At 43.7% G+C, this 23,807-nt stretch overlaps 3 protein-coding genes across 4 annotated transcripts; 1 reads left to right on the top strand and 2 right to left on the bottom strand.

The window, feature by feature from the left end:
* Positions 1 to 235: 235 nt before the first annotated feature.
* On the bottom strand, positions 236 to 5,832 carry atp1b4 (ATPase Na+/K+ transporting subunit beta 4). Its single transcript, XM_062393113.1, has 9 exons — positions 5,628 to 5,832; positions 5,348 to 5,416; positions 4,503 to 4,719; positions 2,859 to 2,987; positions 2,623 to 2,727; positions 2,107 to 2,306; positions 1,498 to 1,554; positions 1,324 to 1,416; positions 236 to 1,229 (listed from the first exon to the last, which is right to left on the bottom strand). Exons 2-9 carry the CDS (start codon positions 5,411 to 5,413, stop codon positions 1,068 to 1,070), a joined length of 1,029 nt encoding a protein of 342 aa, XP_062249097.1. The 5' UTR covers positions 5,414 to 5,416; positions 5,628 to 5,832; the 3' UTR covers positions 236 to 1,067.
* A 2,264-nt stretch (positions 5,833 to 8,096) lies between these two features.
* tmem255a (transmembrane protein 255A) lies at positions 8,097 to 18,209 on the top strand. 2 transcript variants are annotated; one of them, XM_062393045.1, is made up of 10 exons: positions 8,097 to 8,442; positions 11,135 to 11,277; positions 11,779 to 11,841; positions 13,480 to 13,569; positions 15,317 to 15,382; positions 15,488 to 15,576; positions 15,733 to 15,804; positions 16,177 to 16,339; positions 16,475 to 16,624; positions 16,881 to 18,209. In XM_062393045.1, the coding sequence occupies exons 1-10, from the start codon at positions 8,385 to 8,387 to the stop codon at positions 17,016 to 17,018; spliced, it is 1,032 nt and encodes a 343-aa protein (XP_062249029.1). In that variant the 5' UTR covers positions 8,097 to 8,384; the 3' UTR covers positions 17,019 to 18,209. The 2 variants fall into 2 exon arrangements, with proteins under 2 accessions (XP_062249029.1, XP_062249030.1); XM_062393046.1 differs by lacking the exon at positions 15,733 to 15,804.
* A 1,025-nt stretch (positions 18,210 to 19,234) lies between these two features.
* Positions 19,235 to 23,578, bottom strand: zbtb33 (zinc finger and BTB domain containing 33). Its single transcript, XM_062394182.1, has 2 exons — positions 23,352 to 23,578; positions 19,235 to 22,299 (listed from the first exon to the last, which is right to left on the bottom strand). Exon 2 carries the CDS (start codon positions 22,295 to 22,297, stop codon positions 20,426 to 20,428), a length of 1,872 nt encoding a protein of 623 aa, XP_062250166.1. The 5' UTR covers positions 22,298 to 22,299; positions 23,352 to 23,578; the 3' UTR covers positions 19,235 to 20,425.
* Positions 23,579 to 23,807: the final 229 nt, after the last annotated feature.

The raw sequence follows: 23,807 nt of genomic DNA, 5'->3' as shown, positions 1-23,807 counted from the left end.
ACATTTATGAGGGACTAATCTAGAGCAAATGAGAATCCACTGCAATTAACACGTTTTCAAGCAAACTGAAGTTCAGTGTAATTTTCTGCAGATGACTCCTCAGTTAAAACATTTCCATAAACGTTCTTAAAATACGTTATTTGACAGTGACAAAATTTAAACAAACTGTTGGACTGAGAATAACAGAATCAGATGCGTTGTATGTAAAAAAAACTACTGATGAAGACTTTTATGAGGAAGGAAACCTACAGTATTTACCAGGGTATTGTATTTATTATAAGAACTAGGAATAAATACATCATTGATATAAGGTTTAGTAGCAAGGTTCAGGGAGGATTAATACGACAACAGCTCTTTCAGATGGTACAGATGTTTCACAAACTTCAACAGTACAATATGTCTCTTTATTGATCAGTCTGGTGTAGTACTCCATTTTCTGCAAATGTTTTTACAAAAGAAGGCAAGAAGTGGCTTGTGATACTTTATCATAAATGTATAATTCTGCTTTATTCGACGTCGTAGTATATTTGCAGTCATGTCTTTTATTTACTGTGTAAGTAGAGTACAAGTCCTGCTTTCAGTGTTTGCATGATACTTCTTTGAATTCTTACAATATACAAGTTTGAAAAATATAATTCAAAAACAAATTAGTACATGTCACACAAAAATGTGCAAACAAAACAATCATCTAACCAGACTACACAATGTGTCTAATCGCCTAGTAAAGTTTTAAGTTATAATTTGATTTGCATAGCCAGATACGCTAACTAATGAGAGTAATTTAGTTTGATTAATCTTTCGATTCATTAGGAAATATGAGGAGCTGAAATGTAACTGGTTTCTATGCAGGTGCCAGCAGCACAGAGATATCACAGAAACACAAGAGTAAATATCTACTGCTTGTGGAATTTGTTTTTGCAGCAGAATAATTGAAGATGTAAGTGAAAGATGAGAAGAAGGAAATTACAGATTTCATGAAAAATAATGGTACGACATCATTTTTTTCCTTGTACATTTTTCCAGCCTGATTGTTATGGGAGCATCCTGCTGGCAGAGACGTCTTAGCCTTAGGCGCCGACCTCCAGGGAGAAGGTCACGCTCCCCAGGAAGCGGTCGGTGGCCGAATCGTTGATGATGCCCTTTCCGTTCAGTTTGCACGATACCTGGATGTGTGCGTCGTACTGCACCCTTGCAAAACGCACAGCCACCACCGGTGCAGAGTAGTTTACCTAAGACACAGGAGACACACACATACATGATTACGAGTCATTTCAGAGTTGAACGAGAGGAATGGGTTGGTGCCCGAGTGGAGATGAAACTCACATGTCTGAGCTTCCCATAGTAGGGGAAGTACTTCAGGTCAAAAATGCCTTTAGGAAAAAACTGGAGTTCTCCCAAGGCCTCTGGTGGTCCTTTCTGAAAGAGGAACAAGGGAAGATGACGCAATCAAGACCTTGTCCCTGTTACTGCAAGTGAAAATGATGATGGTTTCTGTACCTTCACGTTACAAGTCACATTTATGGGTTTGCCCATGCCAGGTAAGTAACCAAGAATCTATGGAGGAGTAAGAACAGTTAGAAGATTAATATACGTTTGTTGTGTATTCAAACAGGACTACGATGCATGTCTACCTGACAAAAACAATTCAAAAACAATTCAAACACAATTAAAACCCTCTTATAGATTTTTTCTCATCTTTGCTAATGAGATAATTTTTACCTGCATTTTTTTTTTGTTTTTTCATCATTCAAATTTTATTGAAAAGTGGTTTCATAAGGGAAATGTTGGACTTTGGCGGAGTTAGGTCTTATTTTTTATTCTGCAATGGTATTCATATGCACACTCAGGATCATATTGTTATATGTAAATTTTTAAATTTACACATGAAAGTATATTTTTAACTCAAATATACTTTTATGTGAAGAGACCAAAACAGTAGAGCCGAAATGAACCTTCGTCTTGAAATGGCCACAAGATGTCACTCATGAGAAGACTTTCGTGATTCAGCAGCATATTAACAGTGAGTATTTTGTGTGATGGTTCATAATGGTGTGTTTTTTTCAGGTGCACTGTTTGAAATGGTTTGGTGACTAACGCTCGTCCTACCCGGTTCATTCGAAGGAGGATGCATGGCCTTCCCTGAGAGTAGCCATAGTGAGGGTCCTGCAGCCCCGAACACTCCCCCAACATGGACCTCTTGAACTGACACGCTTTCCGCTCGGCACTCTCCTCCAAGTCGTCCTGAATGAAGTATCTGTCCTGTGTGCACCGGATGTTCTTCTTCTCTTGAACGCCATCGTTGTACGCTGTAAATGAAGATCAGGGAGAAAGAGGGCGGGAGGGGGAATGATAGAGGAGGGCATAAATAAACCTTTGCGAGAGCAATGCCGTGCCAGACTCAGGCCTCTGATAGAAAGGAAGCTTGACAAAAGCAGGGTGTGAAAAAAAAGGGGGGAACTGAATTGCTGCACTCTGCCGACAAAAGGGCTTCCCTTCCCAGCATGCCCGGCAAAGTCCGAAAGGAACAAGGGGGACAAAGGTGGTGAAGATTAACTCATTCCAGGCCTGCTTCGTTTGCAGCAAACTCAACAACCCCATCAACTTGAACATCATCCCACTCACGTCGTAGATACTCGTCCATCGACCTGGCGTACTTCTTCCAGGACTTGCGATCAGTGGCGTTGAAGGCGATGTCGTTGCCGTCGAGGTGTGGGGCCATCGTCATACCTGCCAGTGGAGACGCAGAGACAGTCAACTGTGCTGAGACTCAAGTAGAAGCGACAGACAGACGGGGCGTCGAGCGGAGGGCGGAGAGGAAAGGGACGGAGGAGAGGCGTGAGGGCTGAGGTTATATTTACCTGGTGGCATCACTCTATCGTTGTGGGTGGGATGGTAGGGACTAATGGACCACAGGAGGCAAAAAATACAGCCGCCAAACATGGCTGCAAGAAAGGTATAAAGTGCAGCGTAGAAGAGGAGGATGAGGCCTAGAAGAAAAGTGAAAAGGGGAATTATTAGGGGGAATATTTCTGATGGAGTTTGGTGGTTTACGTAACAAACCACACATCAATCAACAGGATACGACTCTGATCTGATGAAAACAATGAAAAAAAAAAAGGTTTAGTTAAGACTGTGTGATCTGTCTGGACTCATGCCACTGGTTTCCTAGACCTGCAAATAACTCCAATAATTTTTTCCATTTATTTCAGTGATCTATAATAAAGAAACCCTGAGAACTGGGTTTGTTCTGCAATTTTCAATTACCAGTCCATTAGCCACTAATCAAGTTAAACGTGTTCTAAATTAAGTGGCATTTGCTGTGTAGACAATTTCACAGGGGACTTGCTGCAGCCAGCCTTGCATCCCCGGAACCACAAAGGACTTTCTGTTTCAGCTCAGTGAGAATTCTCCCAGCTGTCCTTTCACTCAGGAACACACTGAACCTCCGGTTGCCATCGTAGTGAAGGTCTTTTGCAGCCATAGAGGCCCGGCCAGCTCCAAGGAGCCCCAATCCCCCCACTCTGGTATTGTGTCCCCTCTTACACACTCGTCTCACAAGACACACTGCACAGACTTCCACCCAGGCCTTTCTTCTGCGGACATGGCCCCCCCCCCCCATTCCTCCACAAGTGTACACACACTGGTTATGTAGCTGAAATGAGCTCTGAGCCCTGCCTGGGTTCCAGCGTTGCAGCTCATGCAAGGAACACACACTTCTCTCTACACTCAGTCGGATCGTGTTTGTCATTGTGTACAGTGGATCTGGGGAGGGGGGGCTCCGCAGCGTCACCCTGGAACACCAAGAGGCTGCTCCATCATCATCGACTCAACAATCTTGTCCAGTCAGTCGTCTCGGCAAAAAAACCTTTGCCTACGCCAAAGCTTGATTTGGCAAAGAGCTCCATGGAAAAAGAGTCATGAGCATTTCTACGTGGTGAACTGGAAGTGAGGGGCCATGGCCATGTTAAGTTCAGCGATGAGGTCGCCAAGGCTTTGGGAAAGAGGCTCTGGAGAGCATGGTAAGATGTAGAGGAATGTGATTCCTGGCCAATGCGAGGCCAGGGACAGTGCACTCCCGCTGGGGAAAAGTCCCCAGGCAGTCTGTTTTTGTCAGGACACTCTGAATTGTCCAATGCACCTATGTAAACATTGAGCATGAGGACACACACACACACACCCACATACACAGACCCACACACACACACACGCGCGCACACACACACACACACACACACACACACACACTCACACACACACACACACACACACTCGCAGCACAGTGAGCAGAGTCACTGGACCGGAGAGACATTTCTCAACCCTAAACTATCCCCGAATGCATCTTTTCAAAACATTCAAACCCCATTAATCTTCTGTAAGAGGACACAACAGTAAAAATTACATCTGGAATTATTGGACATATAAATAAAGTACTTATGCATTACTCCAAATGTCCCTCCCCATAACCCAACAACACAGAACCTCTCTGTTTCTCATCAACTCACCCCAGCTCTTTCCAGAGCGACCCATGAATTCCCTGGTCTCTGCATTCCACAGGTATGTCTTTATGTCGTCTATTTTCTGGTGGAGCGTCCTCTTGGGTAACGGCCTGCGCTTCCATCTCTCAAAGTTCAGGTCTTCCTGCTCCAGAGGCCGGTGCTCGGCCAGCTCCTCCTGCTCTTCCTCCAGCACTTGTCCGTGTTTGAGCATCACTTTTTGAGGCTGGTGGAAAGTAGAAGAGAAAAAGCCCTCACCACACATGTTCTCAATCGCCAAGCTCTGCGGTCAACCTATTGTCTTTTCAAATCACTGCAGAAAAAAAAATGGCATGCCTTCTGATCCAAGTATGACCGCTATCATAGACTGCCAGAGTGTGCTCTGCATATTAATGAACATCGCACTGACGGTCCTGTCCCCCTGTTTCTGCACATTATAAACCCGCTGGTGACCTTTGTGGCACTCGTTGGGAGAGCTGACCTCCTGTGAGTGGACCCTCCTGCTTGGAGCCGCAGCTGCAGCCAGCAGAGGTGGAGGGTGACAGCCAGATGTTGCTGACTGACTCTCAGCGTCCGCAGGCCAGGGACACGCAGACCCCAGAGGAGCCGCAGGACACCAGTGAGTGTCACCGGGAAAAAGTTTATGAAAGCTCGAAACCTTTAAAAGACACTGCTGTTAAATGTTTAACATGTTTATGTGAGGTTCGAGTTTTGTGCAATGAGAAAGAACAACACTTGATCTCTGAGTTAATGATAACATTGCTGTTTTTTTTTGTTTCTTTATTTTTGCATCTGCTTCAGTGAACAAAACTGTGATAAAGTTACATGCTATCTTTTCAAATATCAGAACTTACAGGACTTGGTGGAAGGTTTTTAAGGAGCGTCTCCTCAGCTCCTCCCTCTGTGGAACTGGGCTCCATGTTCTTCACAGAAAGAAAAGGTACTTGTGAAACAAATCACATGTACAGTGGAACTAAAGCAACACATCTTTACATATGCATAACGATTTCAACACCCTTCCGAAAAAAGAAAACAAAAACATCCAAGCAGCTTCATCATCAGAATCAGACACAATTAAGTTAGAACTTGTAATTATAATAAACAGAATTGAAATGAGAATGAAATCTGACATACCTGATGTTTTCTCTTCAATAAAAACGCAGATTAATATGTCGGAGGAAAACAAAATCTTGACCCCTGGAGGAGGAAGAGGAGGAGAAAAAATGTGTTCGTCAAAAAGTGTTTGGGGATTTCATTAGAAAGTTTTAGGCAGGCGGAGGGGAGCGGGAGAGGAGAAGCTCCTTCAACTAGGCGCTCATCATGGTGAATGAACGGCGGAAAGGGAAAAACTGAGGGTGGGATGCGAAGTGGAGGTTTTTTTTGTCCCTGCAGTGACGTTTGGCAGCGGCCTGGACCACAGTGCCGGATTCATTCTGCACACGCACAACTTCAGCCATTGTCTGCAGAGCTGCACTAAAAGTGAAATTCTGAATGCAATATTTATAGCTTCTTCCCAACACAGCACTGTGCTGCCGATCATGGCCTGCAGGCTGCAACACAGTGCTGCAACCTGTTTTATTGTTTAACTTGTATTTCTTGTGTTAATGTTTGATCCTGTGATGAAACCAATGCATCGTATATTAAATATCAGTCCTGAGGTATTGTCCCTGCACATGCATAACCAAGCCAGGTAAACAACCCCCCTACACCCCCCTTACATGCACTCCTGCAGCAACTATACTCACCATAAACTTTTCTCTGGTGAAGTTCAAGTCCTCCTCATCCTCTTTGCACTCCGGTCACGTAACACTCTCCTACCCCATGTAAAAGTGGGAGAAAGGGAGGGTGGGGGTTTCTTTTCTCCCTCTTCCTCTTCTTTTTTTGCATGAAAAGAGAAATTGCGTCATGGAAAAAATCTGTCCTTGGAGAATTGCGCGGCAAAAAAACGTACGTGTGCTTGTGTGTGTGTGTGTGGTGGTGTTTGTGTGTGTTTTACAGTAAAAAAAAACTACAAAAGTGTGTTTCTTCAGCTTTGCAGGGAGGCTAAAATATTTAAGTGTTCTGCAGGGGAAGGCGATGTTTCATGCACCTGTTCACTACACATGCTTTTGCAACTTTTCTCTACAACCTGCATCATCTGTCCCTACATCATGAGCCATATATGTGGAATCGGCTTGATTGCTCCAGTGCAGCTTCTCTGGGTCCATGACCAGAAGGACATGTTAACTCCATGTTTATCCTGTTCTAGTAATTCAAACAGATCAATTCAGAATATAGGCAATTTATTCGCTGAGAACAGTTATAATGAGTCTTCCAATTATATTTGGACTGCACCCAACAAACTGATAAAAGATATAAAAGATAAAAATAACCATGATAAAATAATAAAAGATCATCATCAAGAACAATAAAATAATACAAATGTTGGTGGAAATGTCAGATGAGTGATATTACACACGTGATAACATTTAATATTGTAATAATATCCTCGAACTAAAGTTCTATCAATCTATCTATCTATCTATCTATCTATCCATCTATCTATCTATCTATCTATCTATCTATCTATCTATCTATCTATCTATCTATCTATCTATCAACAGCAGGAATAAATAGGGTAAGAAATAACCAAAACTTTTAGAATTCTATGGTTGTTGTGCATTAATCCCTCTGTCTTGGGTTGGCTCTTATGAATGAATAAGTGAGGTATGAGCACACAGACAAAATGTCTGGGATTACATGTTAATTTCCAACCTAAGAATATTGTGTGTTTAAAGATTTTAAAACTTACAGTGAGTGAAGGCAGCATGTGTCCTCTTGTTCAATCTTCAATGTGCTGCTCCATGAAACTCGTATGGCACTGTGTTATACCTGACACTTGGTGGCGCTCTATTGTCACAACATTGACTTTATTCTCCCAAACCATGACAAGTATCTACAAATCTGTGCAACTCTCAAACAGCAGTTTAGACAAAATAAAAAAAATAAATTCAAACACATTTAAAAAAATGTAAAAACATTGAAAACAGCAGTTTAAACACATTTGAAACCCATTGGAAGGGCTGCATATCAAACCTCAGTGGTTTGACTGGATGAGACATTGAACTTCTCTGCTCTCTGTGATGAGCTGATCCAACATGGACGCTGCAGGTTCCACATGCTTTCTCCTCTCCGGGAGGTTTTGACATTTCTTTCCATTTCCTCATATTTGCTGTGAAATTCAACAAAGCTGCAACTTTAATAAGAGGATTTATTTGAAATACCAAACTCCTTTAGAAGCTGACATTGGCTCACAGTGTGAAGCTCGTGAGGAATGTTAACGATAACTTCTACTGTAGCTTATTGTTCTGAAATATACCATGCATTTTATCATAGAGGAAAGTAGGAGACAAATCTATATGAATTAAACTAACATGTAAAACTTGAGCATGCAACTAAACCAAAATGGCCGTTTGACTAAAGCCTGGTGGTGACGACACGTTCAGGTACTGTAAGGTAGGGGGACGTCACGTAAAGTATCGTTACAATACTGATTGAATAGAGTAAAGACGAGTAACGGTATTTTCTGAGACTGTTTGTGACATGCGCACATGCGACCGACGGCAGCAGCAGCAGCGGCAGCACAGACCCTCCGTCAGACACCAACACACCGTGAGCACTGACACCGAGAGGCGGACCGACAGCCGCGGGGATGTGAGTGAGACGGATCCGCGCGCTCGGCTGGACGCGGTGGAGCTTGTGCTGTGCGAGAATGACAGTGAACGCACCATCCAAAGGATCAAAGGAAACCTGCTCAGGAATATCCCGCGTTGAATCGTGATTACTGCTTTAATTATTGATTTTTTTTAATTGATTTTTTTTATTAATTTGGTGGTCGGTGGATTAAGCATCATGCCTCCGCCCCAGAGCCTCCAATCCAGCGGACTGTCCCTGTCAGAAACAAGCATGGGTAGGTGTGTGCAAGGTCAACGGGGCTGCAGCAGGTTTGACCAACAACACGACTCGTGTTTACACTGCGGAGCCTCCACCTCCATTACAAACACACACACACAAAAAGCTGCAGCACACCGAGGGGTCACAATCTGCGACATTTCCTCGCTGTGCTGGTTTTTAAATCTGCATCTTCTTCCATCCTCCTCTGTCAAAACAAGACCATGAACCGATCAGAGCCACCAGCAGCATCATGACCGGGTGTTCTCTCCTGGCTCGGGCCGCAGCGCGTCACTTCAGGTGCGGCCACCCGGAGAGACACCGCAGCCTGAAGTGCTCGAGCTCGGTCGTGAAATCGAACCAGTGAACGGATCCGTGCATGTGAGAGATGGTCGGTGACTGTCTGCAGTAGAGTTCAGTGCAGCCTGACACAGGTCGTTCGCATGGGTTTGTAGTTGCACGCGGCTGTCAGTGGAAAATCACAGACGAGTCCACACGCTTTGTGGTTATGGAACAGATGGTCAGTGGGAGTTTGATAATGGTTTCACTGGTATACGTCTTCACGTTTCAGCTCTTGCAAAAGGGAGATACCAATACTCAGCACAATATAGTTTTATTGATAGCAATATAACAACAGTTCGATTTATAATGGTGATATAATGCACAGGGGGGAAGTATTACATAATACATCATCAATTTAATATGTTTAAGCTCAGATTTGTAGAACATTTTGCTGTGTGATATTCTCTACACATACGGAATGGTTAAATCATAATAATATCTTGTTTATTTTTATAACATTTTGACCCCACAGAGCCCAGCTGTACTGTAAAGGTTTTTTAAAAAGTTACAGTGGTAACACTACTTTTTCTACTTTGCAATAGGCAGTAACATTAGTTGTAAATTGGCTGGAAATCCCCACTTCTGTTGTTCCAGACCCTTGAGTTTATATAAAAACTATGTTATTTTTTCTACCCTTTCCCGTTGAGTATCCAGGTCCAGGTCAGGTTTAAAGGTAGTTATGGCAATGTACCGCTGCAGGACAGAAATATGACAAGTCACTAAGTTCATGCGTGTCGTAAACGGCCTCATCACCTGCACTGATTTATTCAAAATGTCTTATAGAGTCTTAAATTTATAGTGAAACCTTCAGACGCAGTGTTTTTTCAGAGCATCACTGAAAGTCGGCTGATTTCCCTCCAGCAGAGAGGGAGTGGCTCGTGCTGAAGGAGCTGATTGCATGTGATCCTCTGTTACAGGGAGTAATGTTAAACTATCCTGTACTTTTACTACTACATGAGTCGTATGTACTGTAAGTAAAGAAAAAACAACCCGCTTGTACATGTGTCTGTAAACGTCTGACTCCTAAAATCATAATGTTTCAAAGGAAGACGCACAAAAACTGATCAAACTGTGTGAGACTCTGAGTCACAGTTTTATTTTCCTGCAGAGATCCTGCATGTCAGAGCCAGGAGATAATGATGCATTCAAATTTATCAACACTGTCCGATCGTATAATATATCACAGTGTGAGAACAATTGTCATTAAACATACGATGCAATCAACACAATCCCAGAGGAAATTTAGTCTCATCACAGTCTAATTGTTGTGGAGGAAATAATACAACTTCCAGCCTTAGAGTGGTTGTTTCCTCAGATTATAGAAATTAATACTAGACTGTTATTCCCTGCTGAATAAGAAAAGGAGACCAAAAGATGAGCACGTTCTGTTATTGATCTTCATGTGTCAGCATCAGTATTCAGTCAGAGTTAAATCTGTCTGTGGCCTCCAACTCCACGTATCCACAGATTGATAAAAACAGAACTCGGCAGATTTGACTCCATAATAAATATCATTGATTTTCTCTCACAGAATAAATTGAAGTGACTGTTTCTGTCACACGACCAGAGGCAGGTGAGACCTTCTCCATCACAGTGTGCTCCGGAGTCAGGCTGCTGCTGAGACAAACATCAGGATGACAGTAGAGATTGCAGCTGGCCACTCCCTCCAGTCTCTCTCTTCAATTTTTAAAGTTTGACGTCACCAGAAGCCTCAGAATATCTGATTTGACTGATGCAGACGCTTGTCTCTCTACAAGAAAACAACCTCTGGGAGGAGATTCAGACAAATCTGTTTTTATTCATATCTTAGATATTATTCATTGTTTTTGGCTGATACACACATTCTTCCTACCAGAGAAAACAGATTAATTAGATATCACTGTAACTTCTTAATGTTTTGAGGCTATTGAGCTCAGATGGATACCAGATATGTGGCATGCTAAAAAAAAATGCTGGAAGGAGAAGAAATCTTTGCCGACTAATGAACTAAGTAGATCGGTTTCTATTCTGGACTAAATCTAGAATCCTTGTTCTGTGCAAAAACTAGTTTGACGATGAAATGAGTCAGTGAAGTGGATTTATTCCAAAGTGACATCTTTTGAGTGTGAAATCACCTGTTGCTAAAGTCTTATTGAGCTGGAGAGGTGGTCCAACTTTCTATGTGGACAGACATGTGGTGCATCTTAAAAGCACAACCCTTTATGAAACCCTGCTTTTAGAAACTTTGAGGGATAAAGCTACTGATGGTCGAAGGCCCAGAGACTCGCCAGACATGAGTGTCCTTCCCATCACAACAGCAGCCTCGTCTTTCTAATTTCACTTTGTCATTCAGGTCACACTGTGATGTTCACTGATCTGCTCTCTTCCAGGCTCCTTTAAGAGGAGAAAGAGGAAATCCATTATAGTGACGGTGATGTTGCTCATCGTGTCTGTGCTCATCCTCGTCTTTGGCATAGCAGCGACGACCAGGACGCAGAACATCACAGTGGGCGGCTACTACCCAGGAGTCATTGTGAGTTCACACCTTCACTGCACCAGCAGCACGAGGCCTGCTCACATCAGAATTCATTATGAGTGAAGAGTGTGTTTGTCGTGAGCTCTTCCTGCTCCTGGACTCTTATAAAGTTAATTACTGAAGATCTCTTAGGGGAGAGCTTCCCCAACATTCATTATTCAGCATCATTGTCATTAGAGGCTGAGTGAGGTAAAGCATCTCAGTCCATAAGTGTGTTTTCTTCACAGTACTTGGCTTTTAACGCTGCCAGGAAGGCAGCCAATGATGAAGAGGCCTCTTAAGACTTCGTCCTCAAACTCATCACATTAAGAGTTGAAATAATTTGATTATAATTGCATTAGATAAGAAATTATATTCAATTACAAAGTGCATCGTTAGATTGAGAGAAACTTTCCTCGTATCACAAGTGAAATAGTTGTGAACATGTTTCATACACTTAAATGAAAGCATCAAAGTCAAATTGATAAATGCTCTGAAATCTATTCTCTCTCTCCTCAGCTGGGCTTTGGCTCTTTCCTGGGAATTATCGGCGCTCATTTGATAGAGAACAAGAGGCAGATGGTAAGAGTATTTCTATCACCTCAGTGCTCTGTGTCTCCTTGTCTCACATAACTATTATTATTAAACTTTGCGTGAGTCTGAGTTACTCTCACACAGTCTAGAGCTTGATTAAGTCGTAAATATGACAATATGAACAGCACACGTGACCCAGACTGCGAGTCCCAGTTGTCCTGATGTGGTTTCGTGTTGTGTGTCAGGGCAAGTGTCCCTGGCTGCAGGGGGAGACGCAGTCAGAAATAGAAGTGGGGTGTAAGTGGAGGAGGACTGATGTCCACAGTGGAATGTGGAGAAGGAAACCGCAGTGGAGCCGGGCAGGGACTGTCAGGGCTGGAATGAAGAATGAGTTTGTATCATGACACCTTTTCCTATAACGCAGCAGAGGCCGGATGCCTGGAGCAGCAGAGAGTCGATGTCTGACAGGCTCACGAGTGACTGAGCTGTGGCACGTTACACAACCTCTCATAATGCTGCTCCTCATAAATGTTAATGACTTCTTGGTATTTATTAATTGTTTATTATTGATCAGGAGAGCTTAAATACTTAGTTCATCAACAGAAAGATAATTATTTAAATATAATTGCCTATAGTTGAGATTGGGTTCTAAAATACCTACAAGTGTCCAAACTCTTGCTTATAGTTGTATTTGGATTTTTTGACTATTTGGTCCGAACTATAAAGTTTCTCCCGTTGTACAAAGTTAAAGCAGAAACAGCTCAGATTCGGGCGCCGCCATCTTGTAATCCTGACGTAGTTTGGATCCGGAGTCTGCGCAGAAGTGATCGTGTTCCGCCGACATATGGGCTCGACCAAACGTGGTTCACTTCTCACACTCAGATATTTTGAACCAAGTGCAGAAGAAAAAACTCCAAGAGCGGAAGAGAAATCCGAGAGCAGCAGGAAATCTGTCCCAGAAACAAAATATCTGAGTGTAAGCGAGCGCACAGTTGAGTTTAAGCACGAGAGCAGCAAAACCGAGCACGTGCTGTTTGAGGGTGAGTGCAGCGCTTTGGGTGTGAAGGTATAACAAAAGGAAACACAGAAATCTCTCATTTGGAATCATTTTAAACTGTTCTCAGTTGATGGAGGACCGTTTTGTTCAGAGGACGAATCACACTGAGGAAATAAATAAGTCGCGGCCTTTAGGAACGATGATCCGAGCTACAACGGCCATCTTGCCTCGTTCAAAACTCTCCGGCTCTGGATGTTTTCACGTTAGCAACCGCGGAGACGTTGTCCTAAGTGGCCGTTGTGCCGTAACTCGCAGTTGAATCTGTTTGCGTCAGTTGCCCCCCCCTCCCTCCCAATGCAAGCTGGGGGGTGGCTGCAGACAGGGTGGGGTGATGTGTAATTGAATACATGCTGTCTCTCATTGAGTAGTGAAAGTGCCCATAAAGGGGCCGGGCAGCGTGCCAGCCCTGAACACCACTGGAGCCGGGTGACAACCACAGCGCTCCGACACTGTTCGTCCTTTACCAGGCCTGTGACCCCCCCCGCTGCCCCCTCCTCCCATTCACCAGAGTCCTTCACAGGATGATGCACATTAGTCATGCAAATGTAACTCATTACAACAGTGGTGAGAGCGAGCAGTGAGCGGCTGCAAATCGTATTCACAGTCTTATGAGATCGTTTCTTTCACAGTTGGTGGCATCAATCGTCTTCATCAGTTTCGGAGTGGTGGCCGCCTTCTGCTGCGCTATTGTCGATGGAGTGTTTGCTGCGAGGCACATTGTGAGTATCACCGAAGCTTCCACTTATTTAACCAAACTCATAAATTATGGATATGCATAACACTCCGACTTATATTAAGCTTATCAATCAATGCCACCCAGATTTAATCTTAAAACACTGCATTGCACATGTGGTTCAACGTATGCCGGGCGCCTGACTGACCGTCGCAGCGGCCGCACCCTTCTCAGGGAGGCAAATATATGTTGTGGTACAGGGAGATTCTTTTCCATGACGCAAAGTACATAAAATACTAAATAACCGCTAATGCACTCTTAAGAGAATTATGCCAAAATGAATTAGAGGCCGGGTGTAAAGGGAGAGCAGCAGCATTTGCAGATTTTCACTTGCCAGCTAAATGGAAAATGGGAGATTTTCCTCTCAAACCTTTTTCAAACACTAAACTACGAGGTTGAAAGAAAGAGAAATACGAAATGTCATCCGATGCAGAGACACGGAAGTTGGCTGTTGGTTAACATTGTTATTTTAGAAGTTATCTTCCAATCTGAGTCACTTTTTAATTTTTAAAAGTTCAGTGTGTAAGATTTAGATGAAAGGGATGTATTGGCAGAAATTAAATAAAAAATAATTGTTGTGTTGTTTTCACTAGTGTGTTTCAACTGTATGAATTGTTGTTTTCTTGACCCTTGAATTGGTACTTTATATTTAAATACTTTATATTTACAAAGGGAGCGAGTCCTCTCTACAGAGGCCGGCCATGTTTTTTTTACAGTAGCCCAGACTGGACAAACTAAACACCTTTTGAGTTTTTATGACAACTGAAGCTACCACAGGTTCTCTGTCATGTCTGGAAGGGGAGGGTGGGGTGAGGGGTATTCAGCTGCAACTTGAAACTTCACCACTAGATGTCACTAAATTCTACACACTGAACCGTTAATGAGCCAGAAATCATGGAGATGGAGTCTAATCTCCATCTCCATGATCTATACCGGGTTGCGAGGAGCTAGAGCCAATCCCTGCTGACACTGGTTGAGAAGCAGGGTAAACCCACAACAGGATCCCAGCAAATCACAGGGTTGAGTTTGCTAACCTTTCAAACACAAGGATGAAATAAAGGTGAAATGATTGTCAGGGATTTAAAATCCTACTGGAGAAAATACAGGTACTTTGACGTACTACCACTACAGGAGCCATTTGAACTCTGCAAAAATAAAGAAGCTGTGCTGTGCTTGGATGCCTTCACCAAGAAATGCAGTTTTGAGAATTTGGTATGAGGTCACTGTGACCTTCGACCTCTGACCACTGAAATCTAATAGACTCCAAGTGACAGCTGGTCAAAAAGTTCAACAAATTCCCTAAAGGCAGATGCAAGAGGCCAAAACCTGTTTTGTGTGGCCACCCTGACACTTGAACACACAAATTGAATCAATTGATCGGTGAGTCTACGTAAACAATTTGAAGAAAAGGACGATGGAAGAACAACTGGAAAACAATATGCCTCCGTCCCCTTGGCTGTCACCGGAACAGAGACATAAAAAATAAAAATAATGATATCAATATTAGGATTTCATCTCAGCACTCGCCCTCAGGGTTGGGAATCCATAATTTAACACTGGTCCAAAGTGTCTGCGTCCAGTCAAAAGCTCCTCATTCACAAGTTAAGGTGGAAGCACATTCCATTACTAATGTCCATTAATCATTCAGCATGGATCCAGTAAACATAAGTGGACTATTAATGAACTCTTCAGAGAGACATGAAACTGATTCACTGCGGTTCCTTGTGCTGCAGGACCTCCGGCCTCTGTACGCCGGACGCTGTGACTATCACTCCAGTGAGACGGCGTCTGATCGGGACGTAAGAGACACACTTTTTTTCTGGCTTGCATCGGTTCCTCCTCAGTGAGTTTTGCCGGCAGTGCATTCTGGGTGAAGGGACTGTAAATTCCTTTCTGACCTCCAGGTGCCCTGCCAGACGTCGGGGCGCACGTCCTGCAACCTGCGCGTGAGGAGCAACACCTGCTACTGCTGCGACCTCTACCACTGCGGAAAGTGAGTATGCCGAGAAAAAAGAAAAATCCGACTCAGTGTCTCCTTGCTTTGGCTGTGTTGCTGTGACTGTTTGGATTTGTTCTGCTGTCCCAGTTTTTTTGCATTGATTGTACAACAGCACAAGAATGTTTGTTTTTCTTTTAACCTTTGTTTCAGACAACATCCTCTTATGGGACTTCAGAATAAAGATGTTTTGAAAAAGTTTAGGAAATCATCCATGATTTGGAAGTAGGTCCTTTTTTTCTAGACCCATACCAGCCAATTCTTTTTGATAAGTGACATCACAGTGTTGAAATGTACGCCATGATGCCATTTCCTCTGCTTATCCTCATTGTGACTGATCAGACATTAATCCATGTCCTCGCCTGTGTCTTCCAACTCTATCATTGTAACTTAACGGCTTCTTCTCACATTGACACTTAAAAAACACCTGAACTTTAACAACCATAAATCAAAAACCTGTCTCACGTCTTCCACTGTGTGCTGAATACAAACGCTCAGAGCCTGCTTCACGTAGCTGCATTTTTAGATAACCGCTGCCAGAGACTTTTGTGGCTTGACTATAGGCTGTCTCCCTCTCTGTCCCACCCACTGGGCTAGCCGTGTGGAGGTGATCGGAGGCTACCACGAGTACACAGATGTGAAGAGCTGCCAGGACGTCGTGCACCTCTACCACCTGCTGTGGTCGGCCACCATCCTCAACATCGTGGCCCTGTTCCTGGGCATCATCACTGCCGCAGTACTGGGAGGCTTCAAGGACATGGTATGTGAAGTGTTTAATCTTGTTTGATGCTTAAGACATCTGTTGATCCATTTATCAGGATTGGCTGATATTGATCAACACAGGTCCACATGTTAACTTGTGTGGATTAAATAATGATCTTTACCTCTTTGTCAGATTCCATCTACGGCCTCAGAAAGCTCATCTGAACCAGAGGCCATCGCAGTTCCGGTCCGCTCAGAACCTCCTCGACCCACTACCACCACTCTCAACTCCCACTACAACACTGCCCCCTGCCTGCCGCCTTACACCGCCTACGACCTGCAGGTACAGTGGCCAAGAGTCATCGTCATCATATTTAAATCCTATAGACCCGGGGTTCTTTCTTGAATCTGCACCAAATTGCACGTGTTTGATGTTTTTCATCAAAACCCATTCATAATGACCCATAATGAAAAGGAAACCCATCCTATCTCGCAGTGTCTCAGTTAATATCAGGAGACTATTTATCAGTATTCAGCTCTTATTCTGTAACCAATCTTTTGAATGTGTCCTCCTAATCTGTGTTGTTCGTTTCCTCCAGGGCTCCTACACGCTCCCCGACGGCCTGTCCGACGACTCCCAGTCCGGAGCCAGCCACCTCTGGCCCACTATGGTTCCTCCACGCTACTCCCCCCCTCACAACCATCCCGATGAGAAGCCCCCGCCATACAGCCCCTAAGATGGCTCAGGGCAACAAAAAAACCCACCTGAAGTGTTGTCAGCGTGTTGTTGGATGCTGAGTGAGTGGTTTGGATGCACAACATGTCGGGGCTTTCCCCTCACAATCGCTGGGAGCTGCGGGGGGGGGAAAGGTGGTGAGGGGGACGATGGCCACAGAGCACACAAACTTTGGGTTCAGCCTAACACATGGGGGCACGTGTGTGTCTCCCAGGGCACCACTCACACTCTGGCCTGCACTGTTTGTGTGTGAGTGTGTGAGTGTGTGAGTGTGTGAGTGTGTGAGTGTGTGAGTGCGTGTGTGCGTGTGTGCGTGTGTGTGTAAGTGTGTGTGTGTGTGCACATACACGTCGAGAGCGAGACAACCAGTTCAAAGCCGGGACCGTTTACACATCTATCTGCCTTAATGCAAACAGACTTCCAGAGCTGCAGCACCTAGATGTTGTGTATGTCTGTACAAGGTCAGAACAACAAAGCTCGTGTTTTACGTCCACCTCTGTTTATTACATTGTGTAAATGCTTCCTGCCTCAAGTGGTGCTGAAGGTCACCACTGCCCGCACTGGGAGGATCTGGACCGGTTAGCACAACTACGACCTTCATGTGACCTGAATCAGCTGGAGTTTAAATTTAAAACTGTTGTGTCGTAGAGGTCCAAGCAGTCGTTCCTTTAGCGGTTGTTAGCCTCATTGTGCATTATCGAAGGTAACGTTAGCAGTAACGGAGGTATTACATTCTCAAAGTAAAGAAATAAAGATGCTCCTGTAGCATTTAGGTGCGCCCACAGATCACGATATCTATTTATCTACTAGTCAATTATTTTCAAGAATAGTCTGATCAATGTGCGATGAAGAAACAAGCTATTCTACCTTCAGTAGCCTGGTTGTCAATAAGAAAGTTAACAATGACACTCTAAGTAGCACTAACGTCACATCGTCAGGCTGAGGTGTGTGTTTCTCTGTCAGGAATGATCCCTGGTGAGGCCGAGGGTGAAGAGTCGGTGCTGGACTCACTGACAGGAGGCGGGAGCTCATCCAGTCAGAAGTGTAAACCTCGCTCCGTGTCCGTCAAGCTTTAATCAGTGTTGTTTATCATTTACATTTTAAAGAACACATTCTCTCTGGGGCTGATAAAGGTTCACTCAGTTCCTTTGTTTATTTTGTCTTGCCATTAAAAAACGTTTTGTGTAACTCACATGGTGCCTTTACTTTTCCACCCACATCACTTTGGTCAACACTGAAATCTCTCTTTTTTTTGTTGGAGTTGCCATAAACTTGCTTGAAATGTATCCCACTGGCTCTGGTGACTCTCTCGTCTTTTGGAAACTGATGAACTACAGTAAAACTTTTGAGCTTCAGGAAAATGTCTGGAGATCAGTGTAGAGAACATGTGTGTTAGCATTTAAGCTTTATTTAGCATTAAGCTCAAAGCTCCTTGCATGGGTATATGTGTTAAATCCTGTTCAACTAAATGAAAGTTTTCCTGCAACGTTAGAATCAGAGTATATCAACAATCAGGGTTTTAGTACATTTTCTAGAGCTGTACAAACAAGATTTTGTAGCATTTCTTTATTTACTTCATTATAATGGACACCAAGCTAAAACTGATGCTCTGTAACCCAATACTCCTGCCTCCTCAGCCCACAGCCTCTAAATCCATCAGTTCAATTTTTTTAACTGATTACAACCTTCTCAAAGGCAGGATTCAACAGAGGACAGTCTGTGGGGATTAAACTGGATTCAACTCAAACAACTGAAGGTGTACCTAATAAACTGGCCCACAGTGTAATTGTCATTGTGACAGACACTTATTGTTAATGAGAATGTCACTCAGTGGAAGTGATACCTCTGACCAGGCCCTACAGACCCCCTTTAATTCAATCAGGCTGCAACACATCGCCCACTCATATAATAATATTCTCTTAAATGTGCTGGAATTTCCAAATTAAGATGCATAATAACTGGGAAAACATCCTGGATCCGCACCCTGATCCGATCTCAGCTAAAAAATGAAATGGGTTCTTCCCCGACACACATCGTATCCTTGCAACAAGTTTCATGAAAAACAGTTGAGTTGTTTTTGTGTTATCTTGTTCACAGACAAATCAACAGACAGAGATGAAGCCTTACCTCATTGACGGAGGTAATACGCGTCACAACCCGCTGAATGAAGCCGCTGATAGTTACAAGCCGGTAGAGCAACACAGTCATGTGAAAATAGTAATTAAAAATAATTTATTTACTGTCACATAATTCTCATTGCCAATTGACAGAAAAGGGAAATTCTGTAAAAATGTCAACAGACCAACGTCTTAAAGAACAATTTTCATTTTATCTACGCTATAAACCTAATAAATAAATCTGAAGCTGTTAAAAAAAAAGGTTAGCACAAATATATACTGTACATCACAGACACCGATGTTAATTTGTAAAAAAAAACAATCTGCATGGTTTTATTGAGCGACAGGAAGTTAAAGAGTTTCACACGATAGCACTACTTTCTCACTCATACTGACCGATCACTACCTTCTGACAGTGTCAAAAATAAGAGTGAAAAAATTAAAACATCAAACAAACAAATGCAGCGCGTTACAACACTAAGTGCTAATTCCATGGACTGAAAGAATCCAATCATCACATTCGAATGCAAAAATCTCCAGCCAACGTTTAGTGGCCGACAGAATTTGGCCTCAAAATATAATGTCTAACATAGGGAAAAAAACATTGACATAATAGCAAATTACAATGTACAGGGTGCTTCAAAATAAGAGTATGACAAACAAAAGAATAAAACCTCATTATTCACCAACCACTGAGAACGAACATTAAAAAAGCATATTCCCTGCCACATGACCCAGATGTGGGATCGCCGACAATCACATAATGAGAGTATACATTTCAGATAATTTTCTCTAGCGCATAATTTGGTCTCACATCTGACATATGATCCTCGAAATTGAGTTTGAGATTCTAAATCTGCTCAAATAAACATAATTTAAATGTTTAATTTCTGTGTTGATACAGATTTCGAGGCTGTATGCTTTAGATCTTTATTACAACTATTGAGTTATGTTTTAACCACACGCACTGATTCACTCCTATGTTTTTTTTTGCTAGTGTCATTATCATTTACTCCAATGATAGGGACAAACAAGGCTATTACAAAAGCAGAATATGAAAAAAATGACGGTCCCATTGAACTTCCTTCAACTGCAACCATTTGCCCCTTTAATGCTGCATCATTATTGTGTTTAGTTCATTTAAACTACACATTTTTGTTAAACGGAAATGTGGCCGAACCTTGAGTTCAATCTATTGAGAAGTAACGAAGAAAATTGTTGACATGGAACCAAAGAAGACAACGTGTGTGGGGCACCTAAAAGGCACAGGTAACAGAGCAGCATGTCCCGCTCAGTAGTTCTCTGGTATAACAAAGTCAAACTCGGAAGCTGCCTGTGTGGGTGTGTTGTCCACGGTCGACGCTGGACGAGCGTGGGCGTCAGGCGGCATGTGTCTATTGGGCTCAACGAAGATGTCGTCCCAGTTCAACATCCTGCTCTGGGTTGAAGAGTGGACGTCTTCACTGCCGGTGGTTATGGAATGCACGCTGCCGTCCTCGGAGATGCAGGGGACCCCCGGCCCCTCAGTCGCCCACGAGTACGGCTTCATCTGCACCGATTTGCACGGCAGCAGGCGGTACAAGTTGTTGTCTGTGTCGTCTTTCTCCTTCCTCCCGCTGGGGTCCTGGTTGTGGACATGCTTGCAGTGGGTTGACAGTAACTGGTAGTTCAGGAATGTTTCTTGGCACACCAAGCACTGGTACCTCCTCTCTCCTGTGTGGTGGATTTCGTGTTTAGTTCTGTACTCGGCCAAGGCAAAGACTTTGTCGCAGTAGCGACACGGGTACTTCTTTTCCCACGAGTGGGTGTTGAAGTGCCGGCGGAGGCTCGTCAGACACACGTAGGGCCGCTTGCAGATGATGCACACGTAGAAGGTCTTCCCATCCATGATCAGCTCGTAGTGATCCTCCAGCTCGGTTTTGCTCTTCTTGTTTGGGAGGGATTTCGGGGACAATGGTATTTTATCGAGGGTTTTCAAAGGCGTTGACATCAATGACCTCTTCCCTTTACTGGCTTTAGAGCCTCCCTCCCCTGGATCCTCCTTCACTGGGACAATGTCATAAGTATTTTCTCCAATATTGGCATAAACTTTACAGCCTGAAGAAAAGGAATCAATCTCTGTGGCTGTATTGAGTGTCACCGTCTTTTTTGCTGCTCCTGCTGAATTGGGATTGTTAGCCTGATTAGGCTGGATGGGACTTTCGAAAACATCCAACAGCCTTATTTTGGAATTCCCCTTCTGAGTCGAAGTAGAGACATGTTTTTTGTGGACTCCCATGATGTCGCTGTTTTCGGAGGACTGGGCGGCACTGGAGGGCTCGGGGGTGACACTGCTCGACCTGGCTGGTGTTGTGGGAGCACTTCCTGTGGAAACTCCAGCAGGGGAAGACAGGTTATTGGAGCTGGAGTCTGGGCTGTGCAGAGGGCTGCTGTCCGGAAAACTGGGCTTAGCAGACCTGACACTGGGGCTCTTAGCAGCTTGTGTTGTCGGGGAGGCTGTGGGTTTATCTTTTTTTTTTGCAGCTGCATGATTTGATTCTATATTTTTCACTTCTGCTACATTTTCTGCGCCGGCTTTTTCCACGTCAATTATCTCACCGGAGTCGGCTGCCTGAGCCTTCGTCTGCGAGACAAACATAACGTCGCCGTCCGAGTCCTCGTCGTTTTCCGCAGCTTTGCTCGTCTGATTGAATTCCTCTGCCGATATCGAGAAGGACTCCGTGATGATCGGCATCACCTCGGCGGGCGTCTCATTTTTGTTCTCTGGCTCTTTGGACAAACCAGGCAGCCCCTTCACGTGCGACAATGGAGACCCCAAGTTTGCGATAAACTTCACTCCCAGTATCTTTCCAGCATTTATGAGCTCCTCCAGCATGTCAGAGCGCACCCGGACGATCTTGGAGCTGTACACGTAATTGAGAATCTCCTCAAAGATTTCCGCCCTGATGAAGTTTAACTCGATCACCTGTCCGGCTACAGTGAAGAGCTGGTGGAAGTACGTGCTCGAGGCAGACAGGATGGTTTTGTGGGCCCTGAATTTCTTGTCCTGGATGATGATGGTGATGTCACAGAACAATCCATGATTTCTCTGCTCGTTCATGGACTTGAGCACAGTCGCTGAGTACTGTGTGTCCGTCGCAGAGATCAGCTTTAGACTTGGCATGTCTGTGGAGAGAAGAAATGCAAAAGACGACAGATTTAACTCAACTAAATGTACAGAAAACATTACAAACACTACTCGGACATACAGAATAAAACTAAGAGAAGTAGGAGAGAAACAAAATATGCAGTTAAAGAGTTGGCTCAAATTTTCAAGTCCCATATCTGATTTTTTCCAGTTCAACAATCTATTGTTTGTTTAAAAACTGTACACTCAAAACACCTCTGCCTTAGTTTCATTCATTTGCTGACATTTTTCAGAATTTAGGAGTCAACATACCATTCACAGTTGTTACATTTAATTATGGGGACCAAACGAAAACCAGTGCAGCCCCACCAGTAAACCTGCCATGGAGTGTTATGATGTTCAGCTTGACAGAGGAGTGGACTCAACTGCCTGACGGTTTGGATGATGTGGAACTGTTCTGCATTACAACTTCATGCATTTGTTACCCAGCACATCCACATTGAAGATTGTGGATAGAAAATATAATGATACGTGACTAATGATGGTTGAATCTGACATTTGAATGAAGATGTTCACCAATGCAGAGCTGTTCGATTTGATCACAACAGCATCTTCTTACTGTGGCACATGAACCGGCTTCTGTTCAGCTGCAGCTACAAACTCAAGGTTACTAGAAAAATGGTTTTAAAGGATCTAACAGGACAATATCTCAAGAACATGACGAGAGCACGAAAAAACAAATGTCATCAATGAGCGTTGAGGGAATCAGGAAACCAAAACAATAACGTTACTGACGTTAGCCAAATGCTAGTTAGCCACAAACGTATAGTAACTGGCCGGATTATTAGACTCACGTGACATCGCACAGACAGAGAATAACGCGTGTGAGGAGTTTATCTACTTTGAGGAGCCATAACAACAACAACACGGCTGTTAGCAGGCTAACAAAAGGAGACGCTAGCTGCTCCACTCCTCCTCCACGGAGAAGCTGCACAGCGCGGCCTAGCTTCCTGTTAGCTGCTAACACAGCCCCGCACAGAATGCACCACGTTTTCCAGAAGCTTGATCCATTGATATAAATCTAATTTACCTGCAACCTGTATGTTTTGAGCCAAGACTGAGAGGAGCAGCCGCGACCAGCTGTAGATGGAAACTTAAGTGGCTACAAACAAAAGCTAACAACAGACAGCCTCCTGCTGCTCCCCGGCTCCCCGCTAAGCCACCAGGGGTCGCTGTGGTGCAGCATTAACGAGCACATTTGGAACTAAATAGCGTTATAATAACACGATGTTGTGATACATATTGTGTCAACATCCAGAAAGAGAAAACAACAATAACATTATAGTCGTAGACATATTTTTCTGTATAAATCGATGTATCTGTCATCATCGAGATCACTGCCGGTTCAACTTCACAACAATGATACCACTCAATTAAAAATACCTTCAAAATAAAAGCATAGAGCGTTAGGGTTCTCAACACAATCAGAATCCAAATCAGAATGTATTTACACCTACCTGGAATTTGAATTTGCTTTGGTATATAG

This window comes from Platichthys flesus, chromosome 8 (assembly GCF_949316205.1).
Source record: "Platichthys flesus chromosome 8, fPlaFle2.1, whole genome shotgun sequence".
Lineage (NCBI taxonomy): Eukaryota > Metazoa > Chordata > Actinopteri > Pleuronectiformes > Pleuronectidae > Platichthys > Platichthys flesus.
Note: the sequence above shows the minus strand (reverse complement) of the source record. Positions and strands in the feature narration are given on the sequence as shown.